General features: G+C 44.2%; 1 protein-coding gene across 1 annotated transcript in view; it reads left to right on the top strand.

The window, feature by feature from the left end:
- Positions 1-16954, top strand: part of ATM (ATM serine/threonine kinase) — a 207267-nt gene that overhangs the window by 160168 nt on the left and 30145 nt on the right. Inside the window, 5 exon segments of the mRNA XM_044284054.1 lie at positions 4230-4437; positions 6923-7036; positions 11440-11598; positions 13217-13355; positions 13455-13537. Of these exon segments, the coding sequence (XP_044139989.1) occupies positions 4230-4437; positions 6923-7036; positions 11440-11598; positions 13217-13355; positions 13455-13537 (703 nt within the window).

Genomic DNA, 16954 nt, shown 5'->3' with positions numbered 1-16954 from the left:
ATTTGTCATGACGCAAAGAAAGTCTGACACCGCTGCGGCCTGTGATTGGCTTCGGCGATGTCAAACCGGATGTTGACCTTGCTGGAGCCCAGTGGAGCATCGCAGGCCAGGAGAAGGAGAAGCAGGGAGACGGCAATTGGACCTAAATAGTCATCTTCCCTTTGCCGGTATGGAAGAATGAGGGGGGGGGGGGGGTGTTGCCAAAAAAACCCCATTCTTGCACAACCCCTTTAAAGTGGTGGTCACCAATTAGGCTGCTAGTTTCTTATGCATATGTTATAATTGCTGTCGCTGATATGTCCTGTTCGGTATGACGACCATGCTGCACACACAGGACTATAACAAGGGAGCAAGAAACAGTATCTGCCAGAACCTAATGATACAGAAGGCATTAGAATATGCAGTAAATAACTAAGAATGTCTTTATATTTCCTGTTCCCTTGAATTGCAAAGTTCTGCCTATGGCTGGACGTGCCATTCAATAATTAAAGGGCTTCTGTCATCAGGAACATGGTTATTAAACTGACTGACTTTAGACATGTGCCAATGTCAGAAAATAGTAAAAACTAAATCCTCTGATACGTTGCCTGGATAATTTGCCACAGCAGGTCCAAAAGTGATGTGGGCTCAATTCACACTCAGTTCAATGCGTTTTGGTGGACCGCGCGATTTTAAACGGCTTTCAAGGTAGCCACCCCAAGTTAGAGTTATCCACTTCTACGCGTATGGGTAAAATATTAGTCTCCACAGGTGTCTTTCCTCCTCCAATTGTTCCTATGGGATGTCAGAAAATCACACTGATAGTGCAGTACTGCTGCTGTTAGCTGTATGCACTCCTGAGAATATACTCACAAGCGCACGGTGGTATGCCGACACTTCAGACAAGCGCTATAATTCCGAGCACATCATGGTCCTTCTTCCCATTGGTAATCCTACAAGGAGTTTGCTCTAATAGTGAAGCACCGTCTCCAATGTATATATGAACAGGGATTTATTATACTCGCAAACTTCCATTAAAATATAGGCAAGTCAAAGGTGAAGCACAGCAACCTTGTGCACGCCCAACCCGGGTTTCGCCTCAGCTTCGTCAGGGGCATAGGTCTCAATCATCCATACTTGTGTATCCACCCCAGTCTCCTCCTTCATTACACACTATCATTGTGCTGCCCAAATTCACATTAGAATCTATCATAAGTAATCTCTTAAAAGTAATACAAATAATAAAACAATCCCCGTCGGGTTACGTTATCGTATTATCAGTTTACACTCAATATATTTTCATCCTTATCTAAAACTACTATAATTCCATTCATAAAATCACTCCACCACGCAACCTGTCACATGGTCTTTATCCACCAGTCATAGTTCTGATAGGTCAGTAGATCTAAAGCCCTTGTTTTAAACTACAAAGCATAGGGACATATTCGTGAATCAAGCGAGGTTTCGAACTAAGGTACATATCCAATCTCTGGAGCTATATACACCATCGTATTGTCATTGGTCTAATATCCACCAGTTCAGTACGTTCTACCACCATAGATCCATAGAGGGGACGTGGATCTACGATCTGGACATGATCAAGCCCCGGGGATTGAATGTTGAATTTGACCCGAAACCCTGTCTGACTGGTTAGCAAATATGTCCCTGCAGTTTAAAACAAATCACCCTATGATCAGCGTACCTAACCGGTGTATCTGAACCGTGATTGGTGGGTGTAAAACCATGTGACTGGACCATGTGAATGGACCTATGGTGGTAGAACGTACTGAACGGTGGCTATTAGACCAATGACAATACGATGGTGTATTCAGCTCCAGAGATTGGATATGTACCTTAATTCGAAACCTCGCTTGATTCACGAATATGTCCCTATGCTTTGTAGTTTAAAACAAGGGCTTTAGATCTACTGACCTATCGGAACTATGACTGTTGGATGAAGACCATGTGACAGGTTGCGTGGTGGAGCGATTTTATGAATGGAATTATAGTAGTTTTATATAAGGATGAAAATATATTGAGTGAAAACTGATAATACGATAACTTAACCAGACGGGTTTTGTTTTATTATTTGTCTTATTTTTTAGAGATTACTTATGATGGCTTTTAGGCTAGGTCTACACGACGACATTTGTTGCGCGACAAAAAGTCGCACGACAGATAGGGCGCAACATTTGTCGCGCGACATTTTGTTGCACTAATGTAGCGCGACATTAGTGCAACAAAACGCGCCATTTTGTTGCACTAATGTCGCGCAACAATTTTTATAATGGCATGGAGTGCCGCAGGTTGGGCATCTCTGCCATAAATGATAGGTGAGGGTTTCAGCTTTAGGACCTGCTCTTATATCAATAAAAGAGCCCCACCGGGAGAGGATGCCACACGTGTATTTTTCTTCTTTCACTGCTATGGGACTTTTTTTAATATATGCACTATTTTTTATCAGTCCCATTAGTAGGGGTTATCCAAAGTCTAAAATATCCCCCCCCCCCCCAAATGCCCAGGCACCTCGTATACATAACTGCTCATATACTTACCTGCTCCCCGACACCCCCGTCGTTGCGGATCCCTGCACGTCCGCCGCTGTATTTAAACATCCGGTGACGGGGCGGAGCAGCCAATAGCAGGCCACGACAGGATGAGCCCATTGGCTGCACCCTATTCCCCCCCCCCCCCCCTGTATGTTTTGATCCGCGCAACAGGGAGATGCAGTGGCAGCTGTGCAGGGAACTGCAGCGACGCGGGTGTGGGGGAGCAGGTAAGTATATTGTATACAAAGGGCCTGGGCATTGGGGGTATATTTTAGACGTTAGATAACCCCTTTAAGGCTAGTTTCATATTTACAGTGTTGCTCGGTATTTCTGTTTTGCTATAGCAACAGAGAAACTGCAGCGCCAGATCCCATTGACTATAGTGGGATCCAGCTGGTTCCATTATGGATTGCCTCATTCTGCCAGACAAAATACAGATGCATGCAGAGGTTTTTGTCCAGTATTTTTGTCAGAATCTGCAACAGAGACTTCTGCCGGAACATCTGCCTCAGGGGTGAACCTAGTCAATAGCATCTATATGAAAAAGTCAAAACCTGAAAATTCAAAAAAAAAAAATCTGTAGTAGAGGGAGCCTGGTCTCATACTTGGATCCTGAGCTCTGGTTATCAAGACCTGCCTGAAAACCAGTTCAGGAAATAACACCAGTCTATGGTGTTGCACTGCAACATGCGACATGCTGCGACTGGAATGGATTTTCTGCGACTGTCGCGTCGCAGCACGTCGCATGTTGCAGTCCGACACCATAGACTGCCATTATAAAAATTGTCGCGCGACATTAGTGCAACAAAATGGCGCGCGACAAATGTCGTCGTGTAGACCTAGCCTCTATGTGAATTTGGGCAGCACAATGATGGTGTGTAATGAAGGAGGAGATTGGGGTGGATACACAAGTGTGGATGATTGAGACCTATGCCCCTGAAGAAGCTTGAGGCGAAACCCGGGTCGGGCGTGCACAGGGCTGCTCTGTTTTACCTTTTGACTTGCCTGTATTTTTATGGAAGTTTGTGAGTATAATAAATACCTAAAAGCAGAAATGTCACTAAATACGTAGCTGTAGGTTTGCGCTGCAGATCTCCGATGTGATGTGGGTAGAAATCCCAGAATCCGATCGATAACTAGCATAGAAGATCGCACTGCTTACAAACACCACCTCCTTCCTCAGCAAGGGGTTAAAATGGAAAAGACACGAAGGCAGGGATCATCAGATTTCACACAGTAGCCTCCCTCCTTTAGTCGACACTCCTGTAGATAATCAAAGAATTGCAGCCATAGTGAAGTACTGACTACTACCATATATTCAAAGGCTTTATTGTACTTACAAGCGTAAACTTGTTAAAAGCATAAAAGTCACAGATGTGCCATGCCCGATTTTAATACCCCTTGTGCTGGCGGTGGATGCGGGTCTGCCGGCCCGTCCACTTCCCAACCATGCCCCCTTTTTTAGACCTGGAAAAGTCGCAGATTATGGAGCGAATAACCTTTGCGCCACAATTTGCGACAGATATACACCAAAATGTGATGTAGATCTGTTAGTAAATGACCCCCACAGTGTTGCAGCCGTGTAATGCTTTTAGCCGTCTGGACTCGAATTCCTAATGCCTTCTTCTAGATTAACCCAACAATGCTGTTCAAAAACAGTGCTACCACTCATCACTGTCATTTTATTTTCTTACCTGTCAGATACACAATAAAGGTTCAGCGAGAACTGGAATTGGATGAATGTGCGATTTCTGCTCTGAAGGAGGACAGGAAACACTTTCTCTGCACAGCCATAAGGAACTACATCAGCTGCCTGGTGTCCGGGGAGGAACACGACATGTGGATATTCCGTCTGTGCTCTCTCTGGTTGGAGAATTCTGCATTGTCCGAAGTGAATAGCATTATGAAGGTATCTGACATAAATGTGTTTTTACTACAGTGATAAACTTGATATTTGCTGTTTTCAAAAATCTGTGAATATTCCTGCACCGTGAGGCCAGAAGGTAAATTTCACCTAGTTTTACATCAGCGTTATCCACCAATTTAGTCTTATCTGTAATGTAATAAATTGTACAACTAGTGAATTCTGCAGTCAGGGTTGGTTGATACATACAATAGTTGATGTGATTGATAAAGATTCAGGTCTATCAAGTCCAACCTATAAGCCTACCATATTGAATCAGCTCATCTCCATCCACTATGTTGGTGCACAGACACAGGGCTGACTCCCAGTTAATATGTGGAAAATAGAAGCTTGTTCAGCTCTCAGATCAAATCTTGAAAGTCTTGAAATATATAGAAAAATGTTAAATCAATGTATAACTAAGGGTGATTGTCCATCAGAAACGCAAAAGCAAAATTGATTTAAAATTTTCAATTTTTTTATATTTCAAGACTAAATAAAGTACAATATGCTAAATAAAAATTTTCGTTCAGTAGATATTGTTAAAAATCAAGTTTTATAATATGTAAATTACCTTGCTACCAGCAAGTAGGGCGGCTACTTGCTGGTAGCAGCCGCATCCTCCTCTCATCATGACGCCCCCTCCGCCGTTTGATTGACAGGGCCAGGGAACGGGTTCGTTCTCTGCTGGCCCTGTTCGAATTCAAAATATCGCGCCTGCGCCGTACCTTTCTTTAATCGGTGCAGGCGCACTGAGAGGCGGCCTCTCTCCCGGCCGCTCCATCCTCAATGCGCCTGCGCCGGGTGTAGATGTGACGTCATCGGCGCAGGCGCATTGAGGATGGAGCGGCCGGGAGAGAGGCCGCCTCTCAGTGCGCCTGCACCGATTAAAGAAAGGTACGGCGCAGGCGCGATATTTTGAATTCGAACAGGGCCAGCAGAGAACGAACCCGTTCCCTGGCCCTGTCAATCAAACGGCGGAGGGGGCGTCATGATGAGAGGAGGATGCGGCTGCTACCAGCAAGTAGCCGCCCTACTTGCTGGTAGCAAGGTAATTTACATATTATAAAACTTGATTTTTAACAATATCTACTGAACGAAAATTTATATTTAGCATATGTACAGGGAGCTTGCAGTGTAGGGATTAATATTAACGAAAAAAAAAAAAAAGGGTTTAGTGGGCTGACAGAAGCCCTTTAAGGCCTCTTGTGCACACAAACGTATTTTCTTTCCGTGTCCGTTCCGTTTTTGTTTTTTTTGCGGACCGTATGCTGAACCATTTACTTCAATGGGTCCGCCAAAAAAAAAACTAAAGTTACTCCATGTGCATTCCGGTTCAGTATGTCCGTGTTTCTGTTCCGCAAAAAAATAGAACATGTCCTATTATTGTCCGCATTACGTGCGTACAAGGATAGTACTGTTCTATGAAAAGCCAGCTGTTCCGTTCCGGTAAATACGGAATGCACACGGATGTCATCCGTTTTATTTATTTTTGGCGGATCCGTTTTTTTGCGGACCACAAAATACATACGGTCGTGTGCAAGAGGCCTAAAACTGAGAAATGCATCAAGAAATCGCTCTGCGTCCCAGGAGGTCATCCATGTTCCTCCTTCTCGCAGTCCTGTGGCAAGCTGTAGGACAAGTGGCTGGAGCAGGAGTCTCCCTGCTGTGTCCTGTCTACAGTAGGACAAAAGGTTTAATCCCTGCCCCTTCAGATGGTCTGCAGAAAATATGGAGCAGATCAGCAGGGCATTATCCATGTCCTCTGCAGGAGACCTTTTTGTCAGTCTGCAGCATCTTCTGCATGATCCTGACTCAAACAGTGGAGGCAACTATATTTATTTTCTTCTATATTTCTTGCTTCCTTTTAGCATTGATTAGCGTTTCTTTAACATGTCCAACGGCACAATAATCTTTTTTATTCTTCCAATAAAAAGTGAAGCAAGGTTGGATATAGTCTTGCTTAAATAGTTTTTCTGCAGCTCCTATAAAGGCCTATGTGTCTCCATGGTAACAGACCACAAACAAACCCTGTGTAGTCTGATTGTATGGTCATGCTTTCTTCCATCTGTCCCTTTACTTTTTACAAACTAGCATTTCATAGTGTAACAAGAGTTAGGAGACAAATGGAGAAGATTATGACTGGGGGATCAGACTACAGTTTGTCGTCTGTTGCCATAGAGACCCATAACCAGCATAGGAGCTGCAGAAAGAAAACAGTAGGAACATTTGTGTTACTTTTAGATACATTTATAAATGGCCCTTAAAGTCAATCGGCTTCAACCCCTTTCCAGACTGAACGGAAACTATCGCAGGAGATCGGAGCGAAACTGATGCCAAAAAATGAGCACTAAACGAATGAATTCAATATTACAATATAATACTTTGCTGTGCACCCCTAGTCATTTTCTTATCTCTCATATATAAATGTGCTGTAATATGGATGTCAAATTTACTGGGTTTAATTAATATTCTGCCGTTTCTCTTACAGAAAGATTCCCAGAAGATCCCCTCCTACAAGTTCCTCCCTCTGATGTACCAGCTGGCCGCTCGCATGGGGACCAAGAAGATGGGGAGACAGGATTTCCACGAAGTGCTCAATAATGTAATTCTGTGGCGAAGCTGTAAATACGTTATTTTATCAGATGGTGCCTGTCCAGAGACGGCTTCTCTTCTTATTACATTCTTCATCACAGTAATCCCTATTGAGATTGTGTTCAGGACAAGTACGATCTGTAATTAGGTTACGTACGAGTCCACACTCCCCGCATAACGGTTAATGCGTTCAGTGTGAAGAAGGACAAGATGTCTTGGAACGTCCCAGCATGAAGTGCATGACTGGGACAAGGCAAAATTAATAATAGGCATGCTGCTGATCCCAGTAGAGCAGCATAATAAAACTAATAATAGCGCCCAGATAAATGGGCCGGCAAATTCTGCTGACAAAAGCAAGAGGGGACGCCAAGAAGATTGTAAAGTAAGGGGGCGGCAATACTGGAATGCAAAGTAGTAAGGCAGGCACCATGCTGCTGTGTAAAGGAGGCAGACTCCGAAATGAATGAGCAATCCAAACAGTCGTCAAGTGTTCAAACAAAATGCAAGGAAATGGAAAAGGAAATGGAGGGGAAAATAAACCGAAATATTCAATTTCTGATAAGATGATAAATGTAATTGAAAAACTGAAACGTTTGCAGATACCTGATATATGAAATGTGACTCAGGCCTTCTGCACGGAGGGCAGACAGAGGTACACAGTGACTGCGGCTCTACAGTACAGAGCCTACTACTGCAGCATTGCAGTGCCCAGCAAATGCCAACTTATGTCACAACATGCCAGCACCTACACATGCACACTCATGGCATACATACACACACACACTGACTGCACATACAGTCAGGTCCATAAATATTGGGACATGTACACAATTCTAACATTTTTGGCTCTATACACCACCACAATGGATTTGAAATGAAATAAACAAGATGTGCTTTACCTGCAGACTGTCAGCTTTAATTTGAGGGTATTTACATCCAAATCAGGTGAACGGTGCAGGAATTACAACAGTTTGCATCTGTGCCTCCCACTTGTTAAGGGACCAAAAGTAATGGGACATAATAATAATCATAAATCAAACTTTCACTTTTTAATACTTGGTTGCAAATAGAGATGAGCGAACTTCTGTTTTAAGTTCGGCGTCTAAAGTTCGGCTTCCGGTTAGCGGAGAATCCCGATATGGATCCGGATATGGATTCCGACTTCCGTTGTGGTCCGTGGTAGCGGAATCAATAATGGCCGATTATTGATTCCGCTACCACGGACCACAATGGAAGTCGGAATCCATATCCGGATCCAGATCGGGATTCTCCGCTAACCGGAAGCCGAACTTTAGACGCCGAACTTAAAACAGAAGTTCGCTCATCTCTAGTTGCAAATCCTTTGCAGTCAATTACAGCCTGAAGTCTGGAACGCATAGACATCACCAGACGCTGGGTTTCATCCCTGGTGATGCTCTGCCAGGCCTCTACTGCAACTGTCTTCAGTTCCTGCTTGTTCTTAGGGCATTTTCCCTTCAGTTTTGTCTTCAGCAAGTGAAATGCATGCTTAATCGGATTCAGGTCCGGTGATTGACTTGGCCATTGCATAACATTCCACTTCTTTCCCTTAAAACACTCTATGGTTGCTTTTGCAGTATTCTTTGGTTCATTGTCCATCTGAACTGTGAAGAGCCGTCCAATGAGTTCTGAAGCATTTGGCTGAATATGAGCAGATAATATTGCCCAAAACACTTCAGAATTCATCCTGCTCCTTTTGTCAGCAGTCACATCATCAATAAATACAAGAGAACCAGTTCCATTGGCAGCCATACATGCCCACGTCATGACACCACCACCACCATGCTTCACTGATGAGGTGGTATGCTTAGGATCATGAGCAGTTCCTTTCCTTCTCCATACTCTTCTCTTCCCATCATTCTGGTACAAGTTGATCTTGGTCTCATCTGTCCATAGGATGTTGTTCCAGAACTGTGAAGGCTTTTTTAGATGTCGTTTGGCAAACTCTAATCTGGCCTCCCTGTTTTTGAGGCTCACCAATGGTTTACATCTTGTGGTGAACCCTCTGTATTCACTCTGGTGAAGTCTTCTCTTGATTGTTGACTTTGACACAAATACACCTACCTCCTGGAGAATGTTCTTGATCTGGCCAACTGTGAAGGGTGTTTTCTTCACCAGGGAAAGAATTCTTCGGTCATCCACCACAGTTGTTTTCCGTGGTCTTCCGAGTCTTTTGGTGTTGCTGAGCTCACCGGTGCATTCCTTCTTTTTAAGAATGTTCCAAACAGTTGTTTTGGCCAGGCCTAATGTTTTTGCTATCTCTCTGATGGGTTTGTTGTGTTTTTTCAGCCTAATGATGGCTTGCTTCACTGATAGTGACAGCTCTTTGGATCTCATCTTGAGAGTTGACAGCAACAGATTCCAAATGCAAATAGCACACCTGAAATTAACTGTGGACCTTTTATCTGCTCATTGTAATTGGGATAATGAGGGAATAACACACACCTGGCCATGGAACAGCTGAGAAGCCAATTGTCCCATTACTTTTGGTCCCTTAACAAGTGGGAGGCACATATGCAAACGGTTGTAATTCCTACACCGTTCACCTGATTTGGATGTAAATACCCTCAGATTAAAGCTGACAGTCTGCAGGTAAAGCACATCTTGTTCATTTCATTTCAAATCCATTAGTGGTGGTGTATAGAGCCAAAAATGTTAGAATTGTGTCGATGTCCCAATATTTATGGACCTGACTGTATGTGTACACACTAAATACATGCATATACATACACATATGCTCATTGCGTGTACACATACTCACACTTACTACATGAATGCACAAATAACACTCCCTACATACAAGCACACTCTCTCTACATACATGGATCCACATAATTACTGCACACGTAAGCTCACTTTTGACACACCTACATACAAATCTGAGTACCATGACACTTTCTATGTCTGCAGTGTGTAGCTCCTACAGGAAGTGACGTGTAATATAAGGTGTGTGATAGGTTGTCTGCACACACATCTCTCGTTGCTGTCATGGGTGAAAGGGGCGATTTATCGGAGTAGCAAAAAAAAATGATTATTGGCTTTTGGGCCAAGGATGCCAGTATTTCCGAAACTGCGGAGTTTGTGAACTGTTCATGCGCTGCTGTGGTGAAAGTGTACAGTGAGTGCACAAATGGTACCACTGCGAATATGCAATATGGGAAATGCGGAGCACTACGTACCATTGATGTGAGAGGTGAGCATCGGCTACAAAGGTATGCGAGGACGGACCGACGCACTACAGTGGAGCAGCTCACCGCCAAAATGAACCAGAGAGCTACCAGACATGTGTCACAACAGCTCAGTGAACCCTACTGTGTATGGGCTCTGAAGCAGACGGATCATCAGGATAGTGCATCAGCAGAAAAAGCTTCAATTTTAACAGCAATTTCAGAATTGGAGCTCTGCTGATTGGCAAAAGGTTGCCTTTTCTGATGAGTCACATTTACATCAAATGGATGGATGTTGGCGAGTCAGGCGAGAAACATCAGAGAACAAAACCCTGCATCCATTGCTGGAAGAACACAAGCTGGTGGTGGCAGCGTTATGGTGTCCAGGGAATGTTTTCTTGGTATTTTTTGGCCCACCCGTCCATGTAGAAGGCATTCTCAACAGATTTGGTTATGAATCCATCCTTGCAGATCACATACACCCATACATGCTGATTGTCTTCCCTGGGGCGGATGGGATCTTCCAGCAATACAATACAACATGTCACACAGATAGAAATGTCCAACAGTGATTAGAAGACTTCCAAGTACGACCCGGGCACCCTAATCTCCCAGACTTGAACCTAATTGAGCATCTGTGGATGCACCTCGATCTTCATGTTCGCTCTGTGGATCCTCTCTCCACATACCCTCCAGCAGCTGTGGGATGCACTGCAGTCAGCATGGCTCCAGATACCTGTGACAACCTACCAGGACCTTATGGAGTCACTCCCAGCCCGTCTAGCTGCACACGGTGGTTACTCTGGATATTACCTCGTGGTCATAATAATGTGACTCTGCTGTGTATTTGCTCATAACTTATTAACACGCATTGTAATGTCCCCTTATCTGGAAGAAGAGGCTAGGAGTAGTGAAAGTGGTAGGCTGGACAGAGGCAGCCCCTTGTACACAGACAGTAGACCTGTAGCCCGTCAGGTTGATGGGCACACATAGCACAAGGGTAACAGGGTGACACCATGCTAGAGCCAGGACCGCTAGATGGCAGCAATAAATGCCACCAGGATGCTTATGCAATTTGATGCTGTCCTGGTAACTTGTAGTAACAATCTGCCCTATATGCCCTCAAACAGGGCAGTGATGGAGGCATAAACTTGAGTTGCACACCCCTGTTTCTATTTCAAGTATTACATTGGTTATTTGTACACTAACCTGCCACATTTCTCTACAGGTGATCAGCCAAACCTCTCTGGACCACCCCTACCACACTATCTTTATTATACTGGCATTAGCGAATGCCAATAAAGACGATCTCCTGCTGAAGTCCGAGGTCGTGAAACGAGGCCGTCTCTCCAAGAATGCCCCAAAGAAGATATCACAGACCGATGAGGTAGTCTTCTGCTTTATGTGCCTAATATACAGTGTTAGTTAGAGAGCTGGTCCTCCCGCAGCCCCTCTCAGTGCTGAGATTTGGAGTTTTGTAACAGCTGGAGAGAAATAGTTTATACATCGCTGATTTAGAAAGCAGAAGTTCAGCCCTCATATCGATCATGACAATGCCATCTGTAAATTATATGACTTTGTAAAGGGGACCATACAGTAGAAGATAGCTCAACTACAACACGAGTTAGTGAGACTTTCTTGCCCCCCACTTCCACTCTTGTATAGGGAAGGGTTGGGTCATCATATGTACAGTAGGAGATTATGATATCCGTCCTAGGAACTACTTATGGTGGGCAAATTAAAGGGGATGTTCTCCTTCGGGGGCCTTTCTGCCAGACCCTCCTATGTAACCAGACTTGCAGAAGATATATACTTACCTGCTCCCTGCCACTGGTTCCCGGGCTCCTTCGTCTACCCGCTGCCGCGCTCCAATCTTTCTGTGTCAACATCTGGTTTGACGTGGGTCATGTCTCCACTACAGCCAATGACTGGCCTCAGCGCCGACATGTCGCCCATGCGTTGCATGATCCAATGACTTGATGCGTCGGGGACACATCCCCTCTGCAGTGCCCACATGACCTGCATCAAATCAGATGATGACACGCAAGGACCAGAGTGTTGCTGTGGGGGAACCGAAGGAACAGGAACTCAGCGGCAGGGAAAAGGTAAAGTATGCTTCCCTCCAGAGATCCAGAGACATGGGTGAGTCTGGCAATTAGGCCCCCAAAGGTGGACAACCACTTTGAAGGGGTTATCACCTTGGGACAATCGCCTTGGGTTTTAAACTGATCACAGGGTGTCCTCCTTGTAATGAGGCTCTGGATTGGAAATAAGCTGGACCACTAGTGACCAGCTGTAATCTGTAGAGGACAATAGCAGCAAGTGTTCACTTCCTCCGCCTGGCCATCTCAGGAGAACTAAAGCATTACACTGTTGGGATCCATAGACTGTTTGTGTGATGTACAGATGTGGCGGCCGCTCTAGGGTGAGATGCTCTTTCTAGTTTCACTTCTCTCTGGCTAACCGATAACAGACCTGAATTGAGAACCTCTCTCAGCATTCCCTATTAGGGTATTTAAAGGGCATCTATCAGCAGATTTGTACCTATGACACTGACTGACCTGTTACATGTGCAAAAATGATGTTTTCATTTATGAAAAGGAGCCTCTAGGAGCAACCGGGGCGTTGCCATTACACCTACTTTCTCTGCAATTGACGAGCACTCTCCACTTTGATTGACAGGACCAGGCATGATGACATTTACACTGCCTGGCCCTGTCAATCAAAGTGCAGAGGGCACAGCAGTTGCAAAGAGGGCAGAGCCTCTAGGTGTAATGGTAACGCCCCCGTTGCTCCTAGATGCTCATTTGCATATATTATAACCGCATTTTTCTCAGCAATGCGGACACATATGAACATGGGACCGACACAGATGTCTTTAGCTGCCAAGTGCACATGTAACAGATCAGCCAGTTTTATGGGTACAAATGACAGATGTCCTTTAATTCTGATTAACGGCTACCCTATCCCATTGATTATGCGTAATATTTTGTGTGTACCTGTAGGATCGTATGGAAGCTGCGTCCAATATAGTGAATACCATAAGGAAGCACAGGGCACACATGGTGCGAGATGTCGAGAGGCTGTGTGACGCTTACATAATATTAGCAAACATGGATGCCAACCAATGGAAAGCTCAGCGCAGTAAGTACAGGGCACGCTGCTTGGCATGTGATACAATGTTGTAATTACTCGGATCCTAGGGAGCACTACTTGATAATGTTTCTGCCTTCCAAATTATAGAAGCAATACCCATCCCATCAGATCAGCCCATCACTAAACTGAAAAACCTGCAGGACGTCATCATTCCCACCATGGAGCTTAAGGTAGGAGGGCATCTACTAATGGGAGTTCATCGTCCCTTTGTGTACCTCCAGTCATTATTCCCAGCAGAAGGTGGCCATGCATGAATTGCAGTATATGGGGGATTTAGCCAAATCAGCATATTTACCTGTTGATTAGGTAAAATTAGTATGTCCAGTTGGAATAAATGTGATGTCTATGAACCGACTGGTCTTGAAGAGGACCTGTAATCTGTGCTGACTTGTCCATATTCTGTGAAGTCTTGTATTCTCCATGAAACAACAATTCCGGAGCGTCTTCTCTGTACTGTGCCTTTCCTCTCTTATTCCTCCTAGAAATACTACTGGGTGTTACTATTCCCTTCATCAAATTGTATTGTCTCTGAACACTCTGGTTCTGACTATACGAGTTGGATAGTGTCAGTGTGTTTAGGTGCACACCCCAAACTGATAACACCCGAATCAATTTCTAGGAGGATGACAATTTTGAATGGTTTGGTATTTTTCTATTAGCCCTCCTCCAGAAGGAATAAGACTGTCTCTCTAGTGCCACCTGTAGGCAGTACCGTGGCTATAGGGGATGCAGAGGTAGCAGTCGCTACCGGGCCCAGGAGCCTGTGGGGCCCCAAAGACCCTTGTGCCACATAAGAAGACACCAGCACTGAGGGAAGGGGGCCCAAACTGAACTCTTGCACCAGGACCCATGAGCCTTTAGCTACGCACTTGCCTGTAGGTAGTTACCCTATCAAAATCCAGCTCATGATGAGTCTTGAAGCATGACTAGAGATATGAGATAAACTAGAGACACCCATCTGTTGACACGTCTGTTTTGGAGTTTATGCTCCTCATCTGGAAAAATTAGGGTAGACTGGATGAGAGGCTTTTGCTGCGGCTCTTTGAAGGTACTATTTCTTGTGGATATCCAGCTGGTGTAGGGAGTCTTACAGGCAATGCTCGCTGGGAAAAAGTATGCAAATGACCTCTCCTCCAGAAGGAAGAAACCTGCCTCTAGTACCACCTATAAGTAAGCGCCATGTAAGTCAAAGTTCAACCCAGTCAGGAGCCTTGAAACATGATTAGTGACATCAGCCAAACCAAAGACATCCATCCGTAGACTGCTCAGTCACTACCTTCCAAGAGCTGCATGAAAAGCATCTCACCCAACCAACCATAACCCTTCTGTGTATGAAGAGCAAAAACTACAAAAAAGTGCCGCCATGCTGTAACGGATCGCCTGGCACCCCGACCGGGTACCTCCGTTGCTAGATGCTCCTAGTGCTTTCCGAGAATTCCAAGCACTCCACTTGACACCGTACGCACTGCAGACCCCACGAACCGCCGCAGCTTGGTTGGGGTCTCACCGTCCTCCACCCACGCTGGACCTACGACAAGGCTCCAGGCTCCAGTGGGTGAACCTCTCCTACAGCCAGAGAGCAGGAACAGCTCTTACAAGAGCTATTAAACCTATAAATGCTGCTATAAAAACAACCATAGAATGCCCAGTAGAAATATAAATACTTTATTAGATCATCAATGGATCACCAAAATTCATAAAATATTTTTTTACACAGATATGCTATGGAGAATAATCAGCAAAACAGACTGGAAACAATAGTCCCCCCCGTCGGTGCCTCAAACACCCACCAAGCAGATGAAAAACATGTCAGTGTGATGTGCAGTGAGGTGATTCACCAGTAGAGAGTGTCAGTAAACATCCACTACAAGTGTCTGTGATATTCAACTCACTGCACAACCCAGGGAGAGGTTATAGTGTGAAAAAATACAGCAAAAAATTATGATACAATGGAGCACAGAGTCACATGACATTCATCAGATACATCTAGATGCAGTCTGCCCATATACAATAAATCAAGGATACCAGGCTGTACAATCAAACTCCCACACAAAAGATATCCACTGGGGACGTGAACATACCCACAGACATGATGGAGGGTGGAAGCACCGAACACAGGGCTGGAAGGAACCCCGACGCGCGTTTCGCCTCAGCTTCGTCAGGAGGTTAATGTGAGTGAGGCCATGGCTCCCCCTTTATACCCCTCATGCAGCTACACCTTTAATTAATATGCTTCAGCTGATACTCATTTATCGAGCGCTTGTGCCCGATGATGTACGCCGAGGACATCATGGAGACGCCGCATTCATCAGGAGGAGGGGTGGAACGCAAACGTGCGTTCCAGCCCGCCTCCCAAGGAAACGTAGCCGCGTCGCCACGTGACCCGGCACACAGCGCATCCTGGCCAAGCGCTATATCAGCCTATACAACGAACCTGCCAGAACGGCTCAGAGAATACCAGAGCCCGTCCGAATGTGTGGCGAATAATCTTAACCCTTAGTGGGGTTTACATAAGGTGTATAAAGTCCGGAAATGCCTTAAGACCGCTGAATATGCATGGCTAATGATTGGGATACATACAGGGGGGGGGAAAAGAAAAGATAAAGGTGAAAAAGAAGTTGAGGAGAGAACAAATAGATAAAAATAAATCAGCAGAAAATAAAGAAAGGGAAATAAATACAGAGTCTACGCTAATACTGCTGTAAACATGATTCCATACTTTCATCTTTTCATACAAATATTCATAAATTTCACACCATAGTTGAGTATATAAAATGTAGCATAATTTCTTATACATTGCACCCCATGATTTTATGAAAACATATACACACCGATTTTACAAATTTATATATCAGGAGTAGCATGATTTTTTATGATGAATTAGGTCCCATGATTTTTAACAATAGATTTACGTATCCATGACATCATGATTTAACAATAGATTTACGTATCCATGACATCATGGTTCCATATATAATTACAGAAATTTATAATGAGCAGACTTTATGAACATGATTGTATTGAATGATAATTGATATATATTACCTCTAAGATATGATGAATGTATATCAATTATGTATATGTACAGAAAGGAGCAATATGTTTCAGAAAAACGAATTCCAATCTTATGTTATCGCCAATATTGTCAAAAAATAACTATAATCTGCTATGATATATGGGCTAGACTATTGGTGAATGAATTTGTATGGAGTATAATTGGAACGTGATGTTGTTTTAGAACTTTATGTACATCATTGGGTGATGTTGTGCCCGATTAGGCTGGTATAACCATGATTGATGGTACCCAGCTGTTTTTGGACACACCCTCACCTTCTGATATGAATAATCAACTTTATGAATATCTATAATTATGAATTTTGGAATTTCTACTCATTTAGCCAATATTTTCTGCACAGGTTAGGTCGTTGGAGGGTGTAATATAGTCTGTGCTGGGAGATATTATTGACCAACACGGCCTTCTTATATAAGCTCACAATGTTCGTTCTGGACAAGTTATTATGCACATGATGGGTGTTGGTTGATGTTATTGACCAGCACGGTCCTCTTATATTAATTCACAATTTTGG

Source organism: Bufo gargarizans, chromosome 3 (genome assembly GCF_014858855.1).
Source record: "Bufo gargarizans isolate SCDJY-AF-19 chromosome 3, ASM1485885v1, whole genome shotgun sequence".
Lineage (NCBI taxonomy): Eukaryota > Metazoa > Chordata > Amphibia > Anura > Bufonidae > Bufo > Bufo gargarizans.
The sequence above is the reverse complement of the archived record's forward strand: the minus strand, read 5'-3'. Positions and strand labels throughout refer to the sequence as shown.